The sequence below is a fragment of the Harpia harpyja genome, chromosome 12, assembly GCF_026419915.1.
Source record: "Harpia harpyja isolate bHarHar1 chromosome 12, bHarHar1 primary haplotype, whole genome shotgun sequence".
NCBI classification, from domain to species: domain Eukaryota; kingdom Metazoa; phylum Chordata; class Aves; order Accipitriformes; family Accipitridae; genus Harpia; species Harpia harpyja.
In genome coordinates, this window is record NC_068951.1 from 26,168,035 (window position 1) to 26,184,431 (window position 16,397).

Consider the following 16,397-nt stretch of genomic DNA (forward strand, 5'->3'; position numbering starts at 1 on the left):
CTATACCAGAATTTGGAAATTACTTCTATGATGACAGATAAGCATTAAGAAAAGAGGTTTCACAGTCTGACAGATACTATCGATGGTAAGAGATACTCAAAACTCTTACAAGAAGCTTAAAACATCTGCATCGGGGAAACATAAAAGTGCATACTAATGGCAAGGAAAATCACTTCTGCTTGGAGGATTTCTGAATTAGCTTGGATTTTGATATTTAGAATTGCAAGTGAAGTGGACTTTAGGGAACTCTTTTATGTGGCAAATTGTATTAAGAGTTTTTGCTTTGTAGATGAGGAATCAACCCTGCTCTCTGCAGCAAATGGGAACTGAGAAAACGGGAATGTGAATGTGGGAACTGCGTAGTGAGGTTGCATTCCTAGGACTGGAGTTCAGGGCCTTTTAGGACACAGACAAGGAGAACTGGGACTGCAAAACTGGATACCCATTCTTACACAAGTAAAAACAAGTCATCCATGCTTCTTTCTGGGCTTTTTTTAAAAACTGATCTCTCTGTGATATTTAAACAGTTCTGGAGCTGTCACTGACTGGTCTCCTCTTGACCTTTGGCCTTTTGGCTGGCCTTTTTCCTTTGAATGTATCTTGAGGAATGAAATAACATCCTTGTGTCATCTCTGGCTATTTTAAACAAGAATGTAAATTTGTCTTCCCTAATGACATAGAAGAGTCTTCTGTGTGGCAGGAAACAAAAAATTAACCTAGCATTTTTCCTCTTCTGATAAACTTACAAAGTATTTTGAGATTTAAAATTAATTTAATGATTATAAAAGTATCAAAGATTTGTACAATAGATGGATATGGCCCATGTCTTACATGACTTTCATGCTGATTTTAAAATGACACAACCAAACCACAAGAAAACTGAAGAGTCAATAAGCCAAGGTCAAAAATTTCAGTTCTTGGTATCTCCTTAAGTGACAAATTCCAGCGGTGGTCTCTGAAAATCTCTGTCTTTAGGCTGTTAGGTCTTATGACCCTCTCTGGATGGCAGCTTCGTACTTGCTGCATTTTCACTGTTAGTACACTCCTATGTAGTGGCATATATATGTTTGGATAATTTTGTTGACTGATACTGTTTTTTCTTCCCATAAAAATTTCAGCAGATTCGACTTGCCAACAGTTTATTAAAAAAAAAAGCCAAAAACGACCAACAGAAGCATATCTCTACTGTATTCTGGAACTGGAGTCTTCTTAAAATGAAAGCTTATAATCACTTACCAGTTTTACTGAAATCCCTATTAAGCATTAAACACTGTATTTGTTCTGTAAGTTTCTATAGCTTTATTATAACGTCAATGGCCGAGAACATTTTGCGCTGCCTGTAAAGACCATTTGTAATTTTAATGAGATTCATTCCATTAGTAGCAGACACAAATGGTCTCGGAGTGATTTCAACAGGACTCATATCCTCCCTTGTATTTTGTCTGAAGAAGGCATTCTGTATTTTTTCATATTTATCACAGAATGGTTGAGGTTAGAAGGGACCTCTGGAGGTCATCTTGTCCAACCCTTCTGCTCAAGCAGGACCACCTAGAGCTGGTTGGCCAGGACCATGTCCAGACAGCTTTAGAATATCTACAAGGATGGAGACCAGTGCCGAGTAGAGGGCAAGGATCACCTCCCTTAGCCTGCTGGCAATACTTTTCCTAATGCAGCCCAGGGTATCATTAGCTGCCTTTGCAGCAAGGGCACGTTGCTGGCTTATGTTTGAGATCCACACAATGTTGCCAATGTCCAGACTTAGGGATGAAAAGGTATGCCAACAATTCCTTGAAATCCATTCTTTGCTTTAAGCAACAGTTAACATTTTTTAAAAGATGAAATCTACTTTGAGTGCAACTGGTTTTTTTTCTGAGTCTCTTTCTTTCTCTTAAATCTGAATGTATCTTAGATTCTCTTTGAACGTGTTTATTTCAGAAAAACTACGTGAGGACGGGCTATTCTCAGGAGGATTTTTCATCATATTCTTGTTCCTCCAGTTTTTGTGATTTTTAGCAGATCATAAGCAACACCTGGTGAGGCCAGATGAACAGTTGATGCAGTCTAGGTAAATCTGCACTTTTCAGGAATAATCAGATTTATCCAATTGTTTCCTAAGCAAAACTACAGCATCTGTGCAATCATTCCAAATTTTGTGTATCTGTATGAGTTAACCTGATCTTTTTTTTAAAGTTGTGTCTATACTTGATTCATTTTCTTTTGCTCCACACGTTAGCAATTGTAATTTCATCTTTCTGAAGCATTACTGCAGGTATTCAAACTTTTCCCTAGCATAATCTACCAACAATTAATTATTTTTTGCTTACTGTTTGTAGTGTTAATTGATACCTTCTCAGGCTGTGGGCTAATCAATGGAGACTGAAGAATGCACTGTTCTGTCTATACAATGTCTTGTCTCAAAGTTTGTTAATGATGCCCCCAACTAAAACAATATGCACATCAGGGTGAGTACTTTTTAACAACACTTAAAGTTTGATTCTACTTTTAAGGAGTAATGGACTGTAATGATTTATCTGTTTAAATAAGACATGCAACGTTTCTGCCTAATTAGTATCTGAATGATCCCACATTGTTGTGAAGCTGATAATGGGCAAATGGGAGAAAAATGAACATCCATGGGCAATTTTTTTGTTTCACCCAAGTATGACTACATAAAAGAAATCTTGGCTGAAGGAAATGATCTAGCACTTTCCTGGCAGTCCTAACTTTGAAACAAGTAAGCCTGTGACTAAAAGAGATGTTTTTATTGTACTTTTACTTATTTACTCCATGTGTTTGTCATTTCTCATTTGTGAACCTGCTTCTTGAAAATGTTTTACTTGTCTGCTTTCAACTGTGTCTTTAGTAGTATACTACTTATAGCAAGTTTGGACCAGCCACAGTTTACTTCCTTTTGTCATCACAGTACATAGAGTGTGTTCCAATGTTAACCTTCAATTTGTAATAGAGGTGATTCTTGCTCAAATCTTGAGTGTCATTCCTCTGACTTCACAGGTGCAACTAATTGTGCTTCAAGAAAAGTTACTGTTTTATATGCAGCTTTCCAAAAAGATTATTTCAGAAGGAAATAAACACTTTTTGACTTTTGTATTTCAGAATATTTAGAGCCAAGTTCATTAGTGTCACTATTTCTGCAATATTGTTTTTGTCCTTTGTAGTGTCATAATAACTTTGATGAGCTTTCTCAACCTTGCTGTCTCTACTGATGATCCTGTCACCCACCTTCTTCGATGCAGCATTTCACTTCTCTTGCTCATATACTGCTGACCACTTGGGCCCTATCCCAGTGACTCCCTAGACCTTCCACCTGCCTAGACTCACTGCTGCTTTACTCCTTCTAGAGTAGCATCCAGAACTGGATTTTCATTCTGAACGTGCTTTAGCATTGTAGATTCCATAGAAAATATAATAGTTCCCTTCATTCAAGTTTTTGTTGTTAGTCAGAATTACAATATGATCATCAGTTCTGCCGCCTGCAAAAGAGAATTCCATAAATTTATATCCTGAAATGTCACTAGACTGGCACCTGGGTCTTCTGAAGTTGTATTAAGCATCTCTTCCATGCTTTTCAGATGAATATTCTCATATTTTATTGCTCCCCGGATGTAACACCTACACTTCTAATCCCTAATGGAAAGCAGCATGTACTGTAAAATAAAAAATGGCTAGTGTTGTCTAAGTGAGCAAAAGCAGGAAATATTTAAACAAAGCTGGCGTGAAGGAGTCCAATTTCCATTCAGGTAAGCATCTTGGAAAAGCTACTTATGTGAACAGGTTGAACGCATGCAAAGAGATTTTGGTAAGTCATGCAAACAAGTCCATCTGAATCAAATTCTGCCACCTCATTTGGTGCCAATTATCATACTAGTTCATAGATCAAAGTTTACAGGATCATACTGTTACCTAAATAGCAGGTTCCTTTACCTAACATACCTCTCTGAGGAATGCAGCTCAACCATGAATAACTTGCAGAGTACTACAATTCATGGATTCGATAGCTATACTAGCATAGTTAAAGGTAACTACTGGCAATTGGGATTAACCAATTCCTTCAGTACCCAGAATGGAATTCCCACTCTCCTATGCACCAAGCAGGTATGTTTCCTTACATTGTTATTTACTACCACAGTGTTAAGTAACTGTGACTATCATGAAAACATTAAATCTTAAAAGTAATTATAACTGCGTAAAATGAAATGGTCTGATAAGCAGGTGCATTTGGGAGGAATCATTAGCATTTATATAGGGGAGTGTGTGTGCACGCGCGTGCATGTGTGTGTGTGTGTTGGTTTTTTTACCTGTATGCCTGGGTAGCCAGGTTGTCCAGGAAAACCAGCAAATCCTGTTTCCCCCTGGAAAGGATCACATAAATACAATTGGATTAATCTGTTAAGATACTAAGATAATTATTTGAACAAAACCCAGTAAGGCGGTCATACAATACTGTCGTGTTGTAACAGCATCTGCAGTTTTGTTTCAGAAAATTCACTGGGTTTGTATAAGAGATGGTATGTTTCATAGAATCTCTTCTGTTAAAAGAAACCATGACATGTATTGCCAGGTTATTTAGACAGTGGTCAGTGGATTCAGTGTAGCTGGGGCATAGAACTAGCTGGAATACATACCAGCAGACTCTAACAGACTGTCTGCTTAATACAACTGAAATTGGTTTGCTGCCTGCTAAGTGGCCCTCTTAAACTATTACTGCATGGAAAGCAGCTGCCTATCAGCTCCTCATCTTTTTTTATGATCTGCTAATATACTCATCCGTGCAGTATTCAAATGCTTTAGGTAGGCAGTGATAAAAAACAAAATAAAAAGTAATTTTGCAGATAAAACAGTAACCTGGAACATAACTCTAGATGCAAATATCTGTACATTAATATGATTTATGAATAGCATGATCACTACCTTAACTAGATTTGAAAATGAGCCGGAGAGAGGAGATCAGAAAAAGGGCAAGATGTAGATCTGTATACCTGTATCTGTTGTTCTTTACTCCAGTAAGATGTTGTAAGTTTGTAACTAACATTTAGCAGACTTAACAGCAAAACTTGAATTTCTTGAGCCAGAAAGATGAACAAAACTTGCATATAATGCAAAATTACACAAACAATGTCTCCAGGGCAAACAAAGTTAACATGCTGTGTAACTTTTCTATCATGCCATATGCATGTCCCACTGGCTTCTCCTCCTGCTTGCAGCTTCAGATCCCATTAGCCAGTTTCAGCCAACTTTCAGAGTGGCAGAAATTCAAAGACAAAGAGTTCATACAACTTCTGTGGCAACAGGTAGCAGGAGAGAAAGGAAGGAATGCAATGTGAGCTATCAAGTATGTGGAAATTCCAAATCTCCACAAATCCACAGAAAACCAAATCTCACTGATCCCAGTGTTCAAGGAGCTGCTTATACTTTGTCGTCTTACCTTCATTCCAGGAAAACCTGCAGGTCCATAAGAACCAGGATTACCCTGATAAAAGCAAGGGGAATGTGAGCTAAAACAGTAAAAGCTTATTCAAAATTACACCTATTCAGAATTGCTGAGCAGTTAACATTCCTTAGATAATTATTACTTGGGGTATTTCCCAGTAATATTATTATTCAGTATTGCTGAGCAGTTAGTATTCCTTAGATAATTATTACTTCAGGCATTTCCCTAAAACTTTGCAAAGTTTTTGCAAATATATGAGATATGTATGAATTTGAACTACAAACGAAGTAAACCAGACAGGTCTTCACTTTTTTTTTTTTTTTTAATCGTATTGCACCACACACAGCAGTGGACATGTTGCTCCATGTGAGCGCTGTTATGCAAATCAAGCACAAGCTGCTATAAAAAATTGCCATCGGCACATATGGAGTACGTTAAAATTAGTGTGTTAGTACTGTGCTATTCCAGAGAAGCTTTGTGCAACTCTAAATATTTAGAGGATAACCCTACAGATTTACTTTCTTTCCAAGGACACAAACTCTGTATAAGCTTATGTTTAAGTCCGAGACCCAGGTGAGATGAGTCCCAGGGCAGGACTTCTAAATATTATATACAGAAAGTATGACAGATTAGTTTTAAAAATCCTTAAAATCTTCCTTGGAAATGCAAACTTAAACTGCCAAATATATTATGAACCTAATTATAGTGAATTTGTGAAGTAGTTTATTCTGCAACTTCCTTACCCGCAATCCAGGGAATCCAGGAATGCCTTTTTCACCCTTTTCTCCTCTCCCAAGTACACCCTGGAGCATTCAAAATACTTTGTTTAAACAAGATGCTCAGTCAAGTGTGCCATAAATTTTATTTTTTGTGCATGTTTATTAAGTTATGTATATATTAGGTTGATGGATCTTGTTTCACTTGCTAGGCTCAGTCACTGGTGCTTACTTCATACAGCACCACTAGCAGTGCCTATGTAGCTTCAGTTATTCAAAGAACCTGCTATGATCTCTTGTCCAAGTTTAATGTGCTTTCAGCAGTTTAAGTTTTTAAATTTTTTTTAAAATCTCTGGGCACCTTCTGGGCTGCATCAGTCAATTTCTCAGTTCCTGCTTATAACTAACAAGGGTACTGTTATCTACATGGACAGCTAGTACTGAAGCAAGCATATAAACCCCATATTTTTCAAATTAAATCAGATATAAAAAGATTGGTTTTGTCTCCTTTTCCAGCACTAAGTAACAGTGGTCCTTTTATGATGGAAAATGAATTTCTGAAAAAGTGCTAGACTTAGAACTCAGAAATGTGATGTTCAGGCTTCTCATTTCTTCTCTTCTGCCTACAAAGCTAAGTAAGTTTTTAACATATACTAGACTCGTTCTTCTGTCCTAATTATCTTCTGTTTTTCTGAGATCTGGTAGTTTCCTTCCTGTGGATTTTCCTTCTCCAAATCTATCAGCAATAAAGACTCCAGAATCTTTTTTGTGGCTGCTTCTGCTCAGCATCCAGGAACCCTTTACTTTACACCAATGTTTAAATTAATCATGCTGACAGAAAGAAAAGAAAATGTAGAATAGATAGGAAAGAGCAACTCTTTCTCCAAACAGGTGGCTCTGCCTTCTCTACTCTTGAGGATATTCATAACATGAAGTTAAAGTCTTTCCCTAACATACTTAGGGAAACATATATCATGCACCATTAAGAACACATAGAGATCTTCTCTATTACTCTTCTTGAGAAAAAATAATCCGTGCTTCTATTTTCTTCGCAGTCCCAGTCTGTTACGTGTCAACAGCCCAACTAGAAACAACGTTGACCTTTTGCTACCAGGCAACATTCAACAGGTACGTATAAACCAGAAAGGTTTTCCAAAGAGTTTTTAAATATTTTTGCTTTCACACTGATTTAGGTGGTGATTAAATTTCACAGCACAAATGCCGTTATTTCTTCCATCACCTTGTGATTTAAAAGATTAACTTAATAAACACAGAAGTACTTTGCCAGCACCATGGGAAAAAAAAAAAAATCACATTACTTACTTTGGGTCCACGTGGCCCTCTGTATCCTGTTACCCCAGGTAGTCCTTTTTGGCCCTACATATACAAGGAAAGTTGTTGTGCATATTAAAAGCCAGGACATGCCTGTGTGCTGTTTAACTCTTTTTAAGTCCTGTTCTGAATTACAACTGTTAAATAGTATTTTCTTAAGTACTGGGCTTGTTCCTCTAGGTTTACTAGGCAGAAGAAAAACAAGACAGACAATTATGTACTGATTTTTATTTCTGTTAACGCTGTCAAACCAGCATAATGACTGTGGAGACAGATGTATCTTTTCACTTGCAGGGACCTGCTAATCATGGCTTTGGTTTTGGTCCTTTCCCTCTTCCTCGTACACCTGTACATAGCAACCATTTGCATAATCAAAGCCTAAGATCCAATATGTGAAATCTCCTGGTTCCCTGAGTTGAGGCTGCAGGGGCTGGCAATGCCAAATTCACCTTTTCCTTTGTGTATTCGAGCAAATCAGACTTGAGGATGTAAACGCTCCAATATAGGGCTCCGTAATGCAATTTTTGTAACTCCTTTTTAAACAAACATTCTAATGTTTTAAGGTACAAAACTACGGCTACAGTAGGTGTGATATTGAATAAGTACAGTAAGTAACAGGAACTTGCATTAAAAATAGACAACAAAATCACACTTAATTTTCATATTAAAAGAGCACCCTGGAAGGGGTAGTGTTGATAGTTCGAAACATTATGTTGCACAAATCTCAAAGAGAATAATTACCAAAGATCTGAAAAATAAAAGTGTTAGTGAAGAGCCACAAAAGAGATTCAACAGTAGAGTAACCAACTTTACCTGAGATGCCTGAAATATGATTTGCTAAAATTACATCTCAGGATTGTACTTGCCAAGTTGAGCAGTTAAATATGAAGACTAGTTAACACCTTTTCTCCTTTGAACAGCTGGGCTCCAGGAGGTCCAACTAACAGTGGTGACCCTGGTGGCCCAGGAAGTCCAATGTCGCCCTGTGGAAGCCAAAGGAACAGCAAAGAGACGTTCTGTTCCATGCAGTGTTTCAGTGAGACTCAGCATCTTTTTCTGTTGTACTACAGCACTACGTATTTCTGTACTCATTGAAGATGTACTTGTACTAATACCTGTAGATAAATAAAGGTTTGTACTGAGACCTGTAAGCCTCTTTACTGTCTTTCCAGATAAGCAAGGTTGATGATCTTAATCCCCTCCTATTCTCCTCAGTCATTAAAAATAATGTTATGGCTAAGGAAATGAACGAGAACTCTGTACTCATGGCTCCTGCTCCAAGTCTGCTGTGGAGATTGTTACAGGATTGTCAAGTCTCTTGTGTGTGCATATAGTCTCTTGTGTTCCAGACTGAAGCCTTTGAGCACAAGGCTTTGTGAATGTAAAGATGAAATTACTGATTTGCTATGGAAAGTTGTGCATGTTAGAAACTTGCACAAATTCTAAGAAGTAACTGGACAAATTTATAGAAGAAAAATCAAATATTCCACATTGGTTCTATAAGTACTGAGTATGCTAATAGGTGGAGACTGGGAGAGAAACTATTATTATGTGTTTGTCCGCTTCTTACACCCTTTCCTTGGCATCTGTTGCTGGACATAGCAAGAGATGAGATTCACTGACTGATCAGGTACAGCCACCGTTACTGGAGGGTACTGTTGTGGTTATTTAGGCAGTGTCTGTACAAAAGGTAATTGCTGTGTAAATGCTAACTAACATATTGTTGCTTTTCAAAACCTCCAGAATATATTTGATTCCTGTATGCAGCTCACAGAAGGAATTGCTTCTGCACAGAATTAATTGATTCAATAACTTATATTACTTCTTCCATTCTAACATGATTAGTGGGAGCACACAGCCACAAATGAATGGGTTCCAGGGAACCCAACAAGAGTCTATTATACTTCTAATTCTACAGCAATAATATGTTTAACAATATTTGTTTTCTTTAATAATATGTGTTTTCTTACCGGCTCCCCCTTTTGTCCGTCCACTCCAATACCTGGATTTCCCTAATTGACAAAAAATATACGCCGTTTGAAGATAATCAGAAAATGCTGACATTAGAATTTAATCAAGTAACTCCTTTGAAAAACTTGGTAACAAATAACCATAAGGAACATTTCAAATATTTGTATAAATTACTCTATTATTTCACTAACAACTTCAGGAAAAGTCATTGCCTACCTGTTCACCTGGCAAACCAGGGTAACCTAGAATACCCTTTAAAAGAGAATAAAGACAAGTTAATATGTCTGATTTAGAGGCAGCTTCGCTGTGAAAATTACCTCATCTTGCCAGTAGCACCTGGAGGCAGAATTTCCTCTTGGGATGTACCTATCCCAAAGTGCAATTTACTGCACCTGGTCACTGCTTTCAGGAGAGCTGAACTCTGACTTCCCACTTTCCTGTCTCCCACAAGGTGGCCTTGGGGAAAGGGAAGGAGAGCGCACCAGCAGCATTCCACCATGACCACAGACTGCCAGGATGAAACGTGTTCACACAGGCATGGGAAAGAACAACATATGCTCCAATTCCTGAACTTCCAAACTTGTAACGTAAAGCAAAACCATCTCTTTTTATCATCTGCCTCAAAAATTATTTCTATTCACATTAAGGCAAGTTCTAAAATTGGTAGACCAAAATTTATGTACATCCTGAAAATAACCGTGGTGATCTTTCTTACAGGCAAGCCTGGTTGGCCTGGGTATCCAGATGGGCCCATTGTACCTCTTGACCCTCTAGGTCCCTGGAAAAGATGGCAAAAGGTCTGTTTGTGAAAATACCAAGAGCTTACCATTTTCTCCACAAAACTAGTCCCTCCAAAATGCCTGCATCACTTGGACTCAGTATACTGGCCACTGCATTCCACCCGTGGCCTGAAGCTTATACTATGTCTGAAACCTGTCACTAGAGCAGCTCAGCACCAGTTTCTGGATAATACTGTACAGATACTGGACAATGCACAGTTATATGTTATTAATGGATTGAAAGAACACTTTGTCAGTAATTGTGCAAGTGTGGGGACTTCATACAGTTCATCAGTGAATACTGTTTTGAAGGGCATAAGAGGAACCCAAAGTCATTCAGAGTGTGAGTCAGCAAGAAAATTAAACTCTTTCTTCTTCTCATGTTTTTATGGCCAAAATATGGTAGTGTGCTACATGTTCTTGGGAGATCCGCCAGATAATGTTGAAGAAGGTGTCACATCTCTATGCATCTTGAATTTAACAGAGAAAATATTCTGCAAACTGTGTACCAGGGCGACAACTGCTCAATGAACAGCTAATGCAGATGGGTATGGTCTGTTTCTTCTCCTTTTCAGCCAGCATGAACTGGTCATGGGGGCAGACTATAAGGACTCGATGTTTGTTAAACTCATTCAGGAATTTTGCTATTTAAGGCAGGCAGGAAGAAACCCCAATATTTCTTTATTGTACTAAGAAGGAAAACTTGAAAGATCTTCAAGACAAAAAGCATACAGAGAACCCCCTCACTGTACTTACGGGCATGCCGGGGGGTCCAGGATCACCTCTGTCTCCCTGTAATGACAATGATTTAGCAAATGAATCATCATTACAAGCTTTGTTGTTGGTATTTTCTAACTTTATAGCTATTAAGATCACAAGCTATCTGTTCCAGTTGTATATTTGCTTTTAATCTTTTTTTGCACAAAGCTTTATTAAACAGTGAGGAGTTACGAGAACAATTACATTTGTCGTGCATGTTTTCCTACAAGATATGATTTTTTTTCACAATCAGATACTTACTGGAGGTCCTTTTCCAAAATGTGAAACATACACTGGATTTCCTTTTTCTCCTTTTTGCCCTGGATTTCCCTTTAAAGAAAAAAAGTCTTGTAAATGTGATCCACTCACTGATATCCAACATTTCTATGGAGACTGAATGACAATTTCTCAGGCTGTGCTTTTCTGGTGCCCATACATCCCTAGGTAATCCACTAGAACCGCTATTACTGCATGAGCATTTTGTAGTTCTTTTATCTAACAGGACCCTTAAAAGTAAAATTGCCTTCTGTACAGTTGAGCAAAACAGCTCCTCACAGCTGCTGGACTCCTGCTCTGTTAGATGCTCCTTAGCTCTTGGGTACTTCAATATTCCACAATCTTCACAAATCTTACCTTAGTATCAAGTATATCAATATGTCCACCTTTTCTTTCAGTGAGTCAGTGGCTTTAAGTATTAGCACTCTGCTTTCTCCAGAAGTTCATGCTGTGATTTACAAGAATCTAGTATGATTCTGCATACAGTTAAAAAGCTGTAAGTATGGACTGTTACATGCATAATCTTCAACATTTCCATCTATTAGGAAATATGTTTCACAGTCTATAAAAAAAATAATCTGATGCCTAAAGGCCCTGTTTTTTTTAAAAACTAAGTTCCTGTGGTACTTGCTGTGGAGTCCTTTATAAAACTTTGCCAATCTTAGCACACTCGAAACCTCAACCTGACTTAGCAGGAACAGATGATTGCTTTTGCAAATTTTAATCGTAACATTCAAATGACTGTTAAGTGCATGATATGTACATATCTAAAGAACAGATATATTAAGACAGTATTTCTGAAGTTTTCTCACTTGAAATCTAAATGTACTGGATATCATTTAAACACTTAACTATTTATTTCAATAAAATGGGATACTGCTTTTCATGGAATTTAACCACTTCAAAACTGTACTGTTTTCCTGGTATTATACATTGGCTGCTCAAATCCTGAAGTCAGAATGAAAATGGGAAAAGTACTTATCCCTGGAATGGTAGAATAAAGAGTTACAGCTGTCTGCAGCTGCATATAGCTACAGTAGACTAGATGCAGATTACACGTCAAACAGCAGCTGCTAGGGAACACATTAAACACATCAGAAGTTGTATTTGGTTATTTTACATGTGCTCTCTTGCATGATAAAACATCTTTATTAGATTCAATTTGTTACCTTACATGACTTAGGTAAGGGTTTACAAATAGAAACTACTTTCTTTTCCAATTTATTGGTGAGGTAAACATACAGATTCTACAAGGTAGCAGAAGTAAAGCTGATGAGTATGTACACAGTGTTAAATAAAATTACACAGAACAACATTATAAATAAGAATAACATTAAAATGTTAGCTGTAATATATAGTCAAGTTGGTACTTGGTGCAACAAATTGATTTAGAAATGGGCAATGTGCATAGAGAGGTTGGAATAGCATTCTTGCACACAAGCAAATGTGATTACTATGTCTGGTTTTTCTGGGTAGCTAAATTAATTTGCACTGGAATTTTAGTGTGCATATTCAAGGCTACATGCCTATTTTGTCTCCCATTCTTTGTAGGTTGTAAATACTTTTCTAGGCCTGTCAAAGAGCATGCTCCTGGAATTGGGAGGATTTATGCTGTAATTTGTCCTATGTCTCATTTTTCCTTTATGTCATTTGGCCAATTATAAAAGGCAAAATTCTATTTTGAAAGCCATAATAAGAAAATACAGGTAAAATTAGAGTTTGAGCAGAAGTCATCTTACCATTTGGAGGGTTAATAGGTTACTTTGAGAGGTATAACAAATGAGGTTATTATCAAGTTTTTTAGCAGGTTGTGTATTTCATAGCATTTATTACAGGTCCAAGACTGAAATTGTGTGTTTTTTTCTAATTGCTGTATTTTTTATAACATCTTTCAACTCTGGCACCCACTGAACATTTTTTGATTCCCTATGGCTGAATCAGCATCTTATTTAGCTCCTACCAAACACATTTGACTTTTCATGTAAATTGCAGTTGTTTTTATTGTTTTAATTAGAAAATTTCAGGGACACTCTTAGACCAACTAATCAACTATTAATCATTCAGAACTAAAACTTGTTTCTATGGAAAGTCAAAGACTGGGGACTAGATCTGTTCAGCAAAATTTCTTTGGAGCTACAGTAATTTATATCCCTTACTGACATGAATCTGTGTTTTATCTTCATTGGAAGAGCACTGCTAACACAACTATTTAAACAATTTTAAAGTGCTTTCCATTTTAACAGCAAAAGTAAATGACATTAAAGTGCTAATTTTAAACATTTTAACTGAAATTATTTCTATGTATACAGATAAACACCCAGGCAAGATTAGGTGTGCACAGAGCAGTCATGAATAGGTATATGTAAAAAGTGGCACATGAAGCTGTATGATTTTGGAAGAGATCTACAAATACACTTGTGTGATCAACCACTAAAAATCTTCAAGTGTTACAGGACTTAAACTTGTTGAAACTTCCAGTTATTCCTAATTCACCTCAGGTATGTCCCTCCTATTAGGGCTTTTTAGAAATTTCAAGTATTGATAAATGCTATGATGGCTTCAGGCTACTCCTTCTCCGTTGTACTTCAATGAAATGGTATTAGCTTTGGTGTGGGGTTACGTACTGGGGAAACAAAGCAGAATTTAACTCTCAAGGTAGACATATATACTTCAAGGATATAGGAACTTATTTCCCATTCAAGCTTAAACTTAATCTATTAAGGCACCAAGTATCCTTCACTCCCATTAACCTTAGTAAGAATGCCTGGAAATTCATTGTGCAGTGTAAAGCTTGTGCCATAGTCTAAAACTCCTTTCATTTTAAGAGCTGTTAGCTTGGGTGGGAAATGTACATATACAGTATTCATAGACAGTAGGAATGCCTTTCACATACATAAGGACCTCTTGGTCCAATATAACCATTTTCGCCTGGAAATCCTGGATCTCCTCTTGAACCATTGCAGCCATCTAAACCACGCCTGCCCCTGGGTCCTTCACTTCCTGGTAATCCCTGAAAGACAGTTTAATATTTATTAGAGATACACCATGATAAATAGGGAATTACTCTTTAAATTAACAGAACAGTTCAGAAACAAATATCTCAGATCTGAAACAGAGGGCGTCTCACAGTGGTCCCAGCTTCATGCTCTTTGCATTAGAAATGTTTTCTATTGTGATCAATAGAAATTTTTTCATGTATAGCAAATGATGTAAGTTATTTTATATCTTTTTCTTTGCACAGCAAATATAACAGGGACAGCACTGGTTAAGAGGGCCAGACCGAGCTCTCACTTGCGTCAAAAAGTAATGTGCTATCTTCTCAGAGAAAGCAGGCTAGCCCTCTAACTAAAATCTTTCTTGTGGCTGTAAAGAAAAGCTGAAGAAATACACAAAAGTCATCTCAAGCAGCCTTGCATTTTTTAATTGATAGGATAAAACAAGGAAAAACAGGACACAGCTTGACTCAAGCACACAGTAATCACAAAGATTATGACTATACATTCAAGAACTGAGGAAGATTTTCTAACCTGGCAAGAACTAACCAATGTCCGGATAGGGGTTAGTTCTACCGCAAATTAGACACCAAGCAACAGAAACAGTGAGATTTCCCTTGGAATGCTCTTTCCATTGGAGGAAAAATTATTTTCACAGAATTAAACCTTTTTCTAAGGAACAAATAGTAATTTTGACCCCAATTTTTTTTTTTTTTGGGGGGGGGCGTGGTGGTGTCTGAAAAATCATCAGGAAAGTATCCTGGCTGTTTGCTGAAATGTTTTTGTCAATTTTACCTCCTTCCTGTCTTTAAGGTTCTTCATCCCAATTCGTGGACACTTTTTTAATTAACTTTTTTCATAAAAAGAATACACGTTTCTTGGAAGTACTTCTTTTTGTGCTAAATTTTGGCCTGTGACCTCTACATTATACAGACATTCTGGCAATCATCCCATTGTCAAGTGTGGACAGCTGACAAGCAGATGCTAAGACACCCACTCAGTTTCTGGTTCTGTTTTCACTTTCAAAATTCAACATTTTAACTTTGTTTGATTCATATGAAACTAATAACAGCATAGGAATTCAGTTCTAATAAACAGCATTTTTCAAAATACTGTATCTAAGAGATAGTATCTTTCTTTCACCAGACCCATTTCCACACTGAAGACGACATTCAGAAAAATCTATAATCGCATGCTTATAAAGATATATTTAGGACCCACTTTCCTTCTTCAGTCCCTATTCAGGTTAAAATTATTGGACACAGTGGTTTCTTTTATTTCCTGCAAAAGGATTACAAGCAAAAATCAGAATGTTTGAACCGAAAACAGTACATCATTTGAGATACTTTCAGAGATGTTAAGAATGTAGCAAGCAGACTACAGCCTGCTATAGAGCCTGAGAAAATAAACTCAATTGTTTTTAATCCTAGCACTGATACATAGTACACGGACATGGGCTAGCCTCTACCTTCACTGCCCAATTCTTGCATGAAAATTATGTACTTACCTCATTGGGATTTTGTGGAGTTTATCAATAAACACAGTTGAAGTTAACCTGGCTATTTTACATTTTTGCAAAATATGTAATTCTGTAGGTGATATGGTATTAATAGGTATAAAGCCAAACAAATTTATCAAGTGTATTATTCTGTTAGAGGACTTGCTATGACTTTATAGAAACTGTAATTTTTATAAAGCAATATTCATTCAATACGTACAGGAACACCATCTAAACCAGGAAATCCTGGGACTCCAGTTGGGCCCTAAAGACAGGTGACATGAAAAAAACAAAGTTGCTGAGGTCATTAACTCTTAAAAAGAATGAAAAACAAGAATATGTGATACTATATAGCAAGAAATAAGAAACAGTCTTGTTTGAAATATGAATCAAAAGCTGTAATTGTCAGAAATAAATATCTGAAAAAAGTTATATGGGCTTAGCAGGAGGCTAGTGCCAATAGCTACCCATGTAACAGATGGTACAGTACAGGACAAATGTCTAACTCGTACTCAGTCATACTCCAAAGATTACAAAATGACAGAGAAGGGAATGTTGCCTATAACTTACAAAACAAATCTGTACGTAATTTCACAACCCTGCTCCTGTTTTGATAATACCAGC

General features: G+C 37.0%; 1 protein-coding gene across 1 annotated transcript in view; it reads right to left on the reverse strand.

The window, feature by feature from the left end:
* Positions 1-16,397, reverse strand: part of COL4A4 (collagen type IV alpha 4 chain) — a 77,721-nt gene that overhangs the window by 39,559 nt on the left and 21,765 nt on the right. Inside the window, exons 6-17 of the mRNA XM_052803390.1 lie at positions 15,994-16,038; positions 14,176-14,292; positions 11,268-11,336; positions 11,004-11,039; positions 10,184-10,246; positions 9,685-9,720; positions 9,468-9,509; positions 8,400-8,480; positions 7,489-7,542; positions 6,193-6,252; positions 5,444-5,488; positions 4,317-4,370 (exon numbers count right to left, since the gene is read on the reverse strand). Coding sequence (XP_052659350.1) covers positions 4,317-4,370; positions 5,444-5,488; positions 6,193-6,252; positions 7,489-7,542; positions 8,400-8,480; positions 9,468-9,509; positions 9,685-9,720; positions 10,184-10,246; positions 11,004-11,039; positions 11,268-11,336; positions 14,176-14,292; positions 15,994-16,038 — 702 coding nt within the window. The remainder of the gene's footprint in view (positions 1-4,316; positions 4,371-5,443; positions 5,489-6,192; positions 6,253-7,488; positions 7,543-8,399; positions 8,481-9,467; positions 9,510-9,684; positions 9,721-10,183; positions 10,247-11,003; positions 11,040-11,267; positions 11,337-14,175; positions 14,293-15,993; positions 16,039-16,397) is intronic.